At 36.4% G+C, this 8,427-nt stretch overlaps 1 protein-coding gene across 1 annotated transcript; it reads left to right on the forward strand.

Annotated features, from left to right (window-relative positions):
- The first annotated feature begins 134 nt into the window (after nucleotides 1-134).
- gdpgp1 (GDP-D-glucose phosphorylase 1) lies at nucleotides 135-1,629 on the forward strand. The gene has a single exon (XM_076266264.1). The coding sequence runs from the start codon at nucleotides 363-365 to the stop codon at nucleotides 1,503-1,505; it is 1,143 nt and encodes a 380-aa protein (XP_076122379.1). The 5' UTR covers nucleotides 135-362; the 3' UTR covers nucleotides 1,506-1,629.
- The last annotated feature ends 6,798 nt before the right edge of the window (nucleotides 1,630-8,427 follow it).

The following is an 8,427-nucleotide window of genomic DNA, read 5'->3' on the forward strand; positions in this document are numbered from 1 at the left end:
AGCAAAATAGTACAGCAAAAGGTGGGAAGAAACTAGCATGGAACATAACCATTGTTGTGTAACGGCCACACCAGTAGGTGGCAATACTTTCATGGTTTAGTATGGTAAAGGTAAACTTGGTCAAGACGAAGAAGAGCATTATGCACGAGCTTCAACAGCAAAATCTGATGATTTGGTCAAAGACAAAATTTTAGCTGAGCGTTTTTAGTTGTGACAGTTTTGGGAATGATTACGCGAATGACAATATAACGCTCGGCGACCTCAAAATATCTGGAAACACCGATGTAATACTAGTCAAAAGGATCATCAGCACTGCCGAGGGTGGTAAGAGGTAGTGAGAGTAGATTGTAGGCTACTCATTTATGCCCCGTCTGTCTCTCTCGGTTGTCGTACTGTGTGCCATGGAGAGCTCTTGTTCCGCCTTTGTTTACAGTAACGCCGATTACAGTAATCATGTGTCTCGATTTAGAGGAAATGATCAACCACCAGATCTGTCCAAATTCGATATGTATCTGAGATCAGCCTGGGTGGAACGAATGCAGCGTGGACTCTTCCAGTATCACCTCGGCCACTTAGAAACACGAATTCTTCCTGGACATGCTCGTCTGGTCGCTCAGTTAAATGTCGAGAGGGGACAACAGAGACGCAAACCTCAGGAGATCTTGAGTATCAAACAGGATTTTGACCCAAAGTTGTTCAATTTCAACAAAGCAAATACCAACGAAACTATGTTCGAATTACGTAAACACGAAGTACCTGAAGCAATCCATGAAGATGGATTTATCAAAGACTGCAGGATGATAATAAACGTCAGCCCTCTGGAGTTTGGACATAGCCTCATAGTTCCAGAACCAAACCAGTGCTATCCCCAGGTACTGACACATCATTCTATTCAAGTGGGGATCGAAAGTGTCCTTTTAAGCACAGACCCAGGCTTTCGAGTTGGATTCAACAGCCTGGGGGCATTTGCTTCCGTCAATCACCTCCACTTGCACGCATACTACCTGAACCATGAGTTGGCCATAGAAAGCGCCCCCGCTGAGTCGGTGATGAACGCGAGGGGCTTGCACTGTTTGAACACTTTTCCGAGAGGCTTCTTGTTATACACGGAAGGAGGAGACCTACATTCAGTTGTCAGTACAATTCATACACTTACAGACTTCTTGGTGAACCATAATGTTGCACATAACCTTTTCCTAACTCGAGGGTCCCCGCCCGACGCAGAAGGCGCACATGACACCAAAAGGTCAGGAGTGCGCATCATTGTGTGGCCCAGGTTGTCGTGCTTTGGGGCAAAGGAGAAGACTGCCTTCAATGTGGCACTATGCGAGCTCGCAGGCCACCTGCCTTTCAAGAACCGAGAGGACTACGAGACTACGACGGAAGAGAAAGTGCACAGCATTATCAAAAAATATATACTTTCTCCGGAAATGTTTCTTGACTTGCAGGCTCAGATCATTTCTCATTTAACTTTATTAGAGTCTGACACGAACCACTGCGAATGAGAAGCCTAGCCTAGTCTAATCTGTATACAGTTTTTACGTATTTTATGTTTTTGGTTTATTATTTACTGGAGAAAAGGCCTGTCGGGATTAGGCCTACGTTAAATTAAATGGTTGGGTGGCTACACACTATGGCATCATGTTTGTGTTTTAAATCTGTATTGATGTGACATCTTTATCATGTACAGGCTATGCCAATAAACTTGAATTTTTACTGACGGAACAGGTCCGCGAAGTAGGCCTACTCCAAAAAGCGCGTAAGTCAGAGGTTGGAAACGGGCTAGATTTTGCTAACAGAGTTGCCCAGTTAGGGGCTCGTCATCACTTTTTTGTCGTCACGTTGTAGTTCGTTTGTAGTCCATGTGGCCTTTCATGTCCAACAGTTTTAACATTTCTTTATGTTGGAATATGCGAAAATAAACAGAAATCGAAGGGATACCTTCTTATACGTGATTTCTGCAACAATGGTTGGCTAGCTTACTGAAAACGTTTGGATATTCTGTTATTACAGTGCATGAAAGTGCACTGTACTGTTCTTCCTAGGCTTCTTCTTATTCTTCTTCTTCTAACGCATTTAATGCAGCTTAAACCGTTTAACGTAGAAACTTCATTCAAACTATGTTACGTAGGTCTTACTTAGGACAAGAGTGCTATGTATTTTTCAGCTTTGTAACTTTTATACTTTTTAAACTATTAATTAAAAACTGTTTCCCTATAGACTTAACATGGGCTGATGATATCACAATAGAGCCGTTAAGCAATTAGAATCCTATGGCAGGTGTTCGGGCCACCTGGATCAACTGCCAGTCTCAGGCTTTAAGCATACAAACTGGCCCTATTAAGACTACACATCCTGTTCAACTGCTTCCTCTGCCAAAAACTGTTTCAAAATAAAAGTCCTCACTACAATATTTCACTGTTAAACAATTTAACCCTTTAAACTACTGAACTTTTTAACTGTTCAGCCATTGTAACTGTTACTTGTCATCAACTATGACTTCTACCCACTGTAGCTAGTTAGCATGGTTAGCATAGTTAGCATGCTAACATGTTAGCATGCTAGCTAGCATAGTTACCATAACTGCTAAAAATGATTAGCTAAGTTAGCTAAGTAACATGGTTAGCATAGTTAGCATGTTAGCATGCTAGCTAGCATAGTTAGCATAACTGCTAAAAATGATTAGCTAAGTAACATAGTTACCATAGTTAGCATGCTAGTATGTTAGCATGCTAGTTAGCATAGTTGGCATACCTACTAAAAATGATTAGCTAGGTTAACTAAGTCACATGGTTAATATAGTTAGCATGTTAGCATTGCTAACATGCTAGTTAGCATGACTACTAAAAATGAAAACATTAGCTAAGTTAACTAACTTAAGTAACTTGGTTAACATATCTTTGATAACATAGTTAGCATAACTGCTAGCAAACATTATAGCCATTCCAACTGTCAGTTATCGTCAATTATCTACCTATATAATTTAACCATTTAAATTATCCACCTATTTAACCGTTCAATTATTCCAACTACTTTAAACCTTATCTACCAAGCAAATCATTTAACTATATAAACTATCCACCTATTTAACTGTTCAGTCATTCCAACTATATTAAACCTCATCTACCTAGCAACCAATATAGTTTGTTTTTACTCTGTATGATATTTTACATCATATTTTTTGCATTTTCATGCACTGTATTTCCTTCAGGAAATGCTTTTCTAGTATTATTGTTATTCTTCTTCCGACCAAATTTGACGTTCAAAGGCTCTAAAACCACTGAACCGTTTGACATCATTCAAACACTCCTACAAAGGTCTTGTAACGGACAATTGTACAATGTCTTTTTACATTTGTGAACTTTATACTTTTTGAGATATTTACGATAAAAGAGCAAGAAATTCTCATAGAGTTAACATTGACCGCCGTGGCGGCAACTTTTAGCATTATGACGTGACCTCCAGCTGAAAGCAATCAGTCTTGCCCTGCTGTGCCGTGGTGACTTTATTTGCTCGTGAAACTCTCTTTCAGAGGCACATTTCTCTAGTTACAGACAAGGTAAGTGTTCCGGTTTTTGGTATTTGAGTAATTTATGTCGTCAAACATTATGTAACGTTAGCGTATGAAATATATGAAACAAATAAACTACACTAACGTTTTAACATTAGTGAATTATTTGACGTTAGCACCTTGCTACGTTGATTATGTAAGGCACTGTTAATCAACGTTAATATGTTGTCAACTTTACAGTGACTGGTTAGCTGTAGGTTTCGATAGATAACGACAATCAAACGTAGGCCTAATGCACTAACGTTACATTTGTTCATTAGGCCTACTAACCAGCAGCGTTTTAACTAGAACGTTAACGTAAACCAGAGAAGTAGGCCTACAGATATGGCTCTGATTTTATTCGACATCAGGTCACTTTACACGGGTGTATAGAATCAAGCACCTAGAATAGATTATGAATGCAGACTGGTGCTTGATTATACTGTGTGAAGGAACCTGATGAAACCCATCATGGGTGTCATGAAGGGCATGAATAACGTGACTCATTGTTGATGGTCATAACGTTATAGCTTCCACCGTTCACATTTTAGTTAAAGCTAACAAATATGCTCCTGTTGTTATTTTTACCAAATTTGTAACGTTGTTCACTGCTTGTTTGTGTATCAAATAGGCCATGGCTACGTTTTCATTCTATGCTCCTGATTCTAACGTAGCCTAAGTAAAGTTGATGGGTTTCATCAGGTCCCTTTCCACAGGTGTATACAATCAAGCACCTAGATTATGAATGCATTTGGTGCTTGATTATACTCCTGTGGAAAGGGACCTTATGAAAGCCATGAATAGGCTACTGTTGCAGACATTCCTTGTATTGTTTTGGCATAACTGTTAAACTTGTTTGCTTTTGTCTTTTAGGTTCCAGACCAGACCAGTGGTGATGACCATGTATGACATTACGTGTGTGCCTGTCTGTGTGCAGACCTGTCAACCATACATCTCTGACAATGTTGCAACATACCTAACATACATTCTTACAAACATGTAACCATATCTGTGCACATACCATTTAACCATACTGAGACTTATCTGAGATCTACACTGAGACATTCTGAGAACTATATTGTTGTGAGGACTATACTCACTAACTATATGGAACATTCCTGTGAATCATATTTGTCAACCATTCATACCTTTGAATCATTCCTGTGCTGTATCATCTGTGAAACATAGCTGTGCTGTTAGACCTCTCTTTTTAGACCTGAGCTGTGCTGTGTGAAAAATAAGATTCTAACTAAGTTCTGTCTAAAACTGATCATCTGAAGGGCTGACTCTTTTATTCTTCAGTGTATATATCACCATCAAATTTGACCTAATACCATTAACTGAGGCCTCTAGCTGTTGCTGCCAGTTCAGAGTTACCACTGATAAATAAATCTGTTTTAGGATAATATGATTGGCATTATCAAGTTCTGTATATATATATATATATATATAACTGTTTTATAATTTTTTATAATTTTTACTTCAAGCTTACATTGGTAAGTGTTCATTAGTGTATTCTGAGTATCATTCTGCTGTATTAAAACAAAGAATGTTGATCAATATTGAATTGACCATTTATTTTTACTGACTGTCATATACTCTAAGCTAACATCTAACCAAGTAAGTGGTTTTCAAGAATACTGTAAGACTGTGTAATCTGAATAATCATACTGTAAGTAATATAATGTTATACACAGCAACTTTTTTGCATTTACATGCAATGGTAATTCCCTGGAATTGCATTTTCTAGTTCCGCTTACCACTTTTTCCGTACGCTATTTCTCTTGAACAGTTTAACTTAGAAACTTCATTCAAACTTTGTAACGTAGGTATTCAAATGGACAAAGCTGCTATGTATTTTCAACTTTGAAACTTTTATACTTTTTAAACTATTAAAGAAAAACTTTTTAAAAATCCCCATAGACTTAACATTGCCGATTGTGACATCATAATACGGCCGTTAAGCAATTAGAATCCTATGGCAGGTGTTCAGGCCACCTGCAGCCTCAGGCTTTAAGCATACAATCTGGGTCAATGAAGACTACACATCCTATTCAACTGTTTCCTCTGCCCAAAACTGTTTCAAAATAAAAGTCCTCACTACAATAACCCACTGTTAAACAATGTAACCCATTAAACTACTGAACTTTTTACATTCAACTTTTAAACGGTCTACTTTTAAACTATCATTAAACTATCTATCTATTAAACTAGCTGTCTATCAACAACTTTTAAACTATCTACATTCAACTTTTAAACTTTTAAACTATATACATTCACTAGCTGTCTATCAACAACTTTTAACTTGTCATCAACTATGTCAACACTTTTCATCAACTATGATTCCTACCCACTGTAGCTAGTTAGCATGGTTAGCAAAGTTAGCATGTTATCATTGCTAACATTGTTAACATTTTTAGCGAAACTGCTAAAAATGATTAGCTAGGTTAGCTAAGTCACATGGTTAGCATAGTTAACATGTTAGCATGCTAGTTAACATATTTAGCAAAACTGCTAAAAATGATTAGCTAGGTTAGCTAAGTCACATGGTTAGCATAGTTAGCATGCTAACATGTTAGCATGCTAGTTAACATATTTAGCATAACTGCTAAAAATGATTAGCTAAGTAACATGGTTAGCATAGTTAGCATGTTAGCATGCTAGTTAGCATTTTTAGCAAAACTGCTAAAAATGATTAGCTAAGTAATATGGTTAGCATGCTAGTTAACATTTTTAGCAAAACTGCTAAAAATGATTAGCTAGGTTAGCTAAGTAACATGGTTAACATAGTTAGCATGCTAGCATGTTAACATGCTAGTTAACATAGTTAGCATAACTACTAAAAATGATTAGCTAAGTTATCTAAGTAACATGGTTAACATAGTTAACATGTTAGCATTGTTAACATAGTTAGCATGTTTAGCAAAACTGCTAGAAAATGTTAGTTAAGTTAGCTAAGTAGCATGGTTAGCATTGCTAGCACTGCTATAAAACATTAGCTAAGTAGCATGGTTAGCAGAATTAAAAAACTTAGCATAACTGCTAGCAAACATTAGAGCCATTCCAACTTTCAGTTATCATCAAATATCTACCTATACACAACCATTAAACTATTTGAATATCAACATTCATTAAACTGCTAGAAAACGTTAGCTAAGTAGCATGGTTAGCAGGTTAGCATTGCTAGCACTGCTATAAAACATTAGCTAAGTAGCATGGTTAGCATAGTTAAAAATCTTAGCATAACTGCTAGCAAACATTAGAGCCATTCCAACTTTCAGTTATCGTCAAATATCTACCTATACACAGCCATTAAACTATTTGAATATCAACATTCATTCAACTTCCAGTCTGTCAACAACTTTTAAACTATTTACCTTCAACTTTTAAACGGTCTACTTTTAAACTATCATTAAACTATCTATTAAACTAGCTGTCTATCAACAACTTTTAAACTATCTACTGTCTATCAACAACTTTTAAACTATCTACATTCAGCTTTTAAACAGTCTAACTTTTATTAAGCTATGCAACCACCATGTCTATCCTAGCATCACCGTAGTAACCATCTCTGTATTATCTGTTAACTATACATGATATTTTACATCACAACTTTAGCATTTTCATGCACTGGTAATTCCTTGGAATTGCTTTTCTAGTTCTTACTGTACTTAATACATAATTGCTTTAAAACTTAACTGTTACCATGTTGTTAGTCGCTTTGGTTAAAAATGCATCAGCCAAATGTAATGTAATGTAATAATGGTGTAGGTCTATCTGATTAAGACCCAAAGAGTGGTTGAAACGTACTTATTAAATAACACTGGGAGCACAGAACTACAGAACAGACTGTCTTCACTTTTTTCCCTTTGTAACTGTCAAAGAAATCCCATAAACACAGGAAGGCCTAGGATATCCTACATCAGATGACCTAAAGATTAGGCTCTTCTGCATAGCATTAAGTGATTGGTATGCAGTAATTTGAACACTGACCTTGATCTAGCCTACTTTGGCTATTTAAAGGTAATTTATTGCCAAAACATCCCACAATATAAATGAGCTATAACAAACAATAAAGGACTTAATCACACACAAACTACTATTTTACTGACTACAAAAATAATAATTATGTAGGAAGTTTAGAACTCCTCTCCTTTGGTCAACCCAGAATTGACCAAAAGTGCACCAAATTCAACACAAATGACTTTTTTTGTCATGCTTCCTTTCTTTTTCCAGATATTTTAGTATTTGTATATCGTTTCAGTATTGAGTATCAAGATATTTATTGCAGGTATTGTATCGAAGTCATGATTTGGTATCGTGACAACACTATGACAGAGCCACTCTGTTTTCTAGATGTCGAGGATCGGAGGCTCTACCACCAACAAGTGATGCTGCTCAATGGCATATTAGAAGAGCACATTATCAAGCTCTAGTATGGAGGCAAGCACACATACCAAATCCAGTGTTACTAGAAGTAAAATGTTTTTTACTTGCCGGTTGTTGCTGATGGTAGATGCAGTTCTGTATTAGGCTTATTCCCGCTATCTAAGTTAATATGTACTGTAGGATATATTGTGAGTTGAAGGTTATCTGTGCAATTTGTTATTGTAATGAAATGCATTAAACACCACGAGTGACTCACTATGTTAGCAATAAAAATATGGTTGTGTTTTGATTAGAATTTCCGAGTTTATTACATGTTAACTGTAATCATGTTCCCATTAAATACGTTAATAAACTATAGTATGGCTTCTTTAATGCTCAGACATGTATTTAGAGAACACTTTTATTTGGTTTTAGTGATTTACTTTTGAAATCAACCCAATTTAAGGAAAAATAAGCAAAAATAATCGCTATTTTATGTTAACACAACA

The sequence above is a fragment of the Alosa pseudoharengus genome, unplaced genomic scaffold (genome assembly GCF_046254945.1).
Source record: "Alosa pseudoharengus isolate Yale_2024_CS ecotype anadromous, Long Island Sound unplaced genomic scaffold, YU_APseudo_1.1 YU_APseudo_1.1_scf_10, whole genome shotgun sequence".
In the NCBI taxonomy this organism is placed as follows: domain Eukaryota; kingdom Metazoa; phylum Chordata; class Actinopteri; order Clupeiformes; family Clupeidae; genus Alosa; species Alosa pseudoharengus.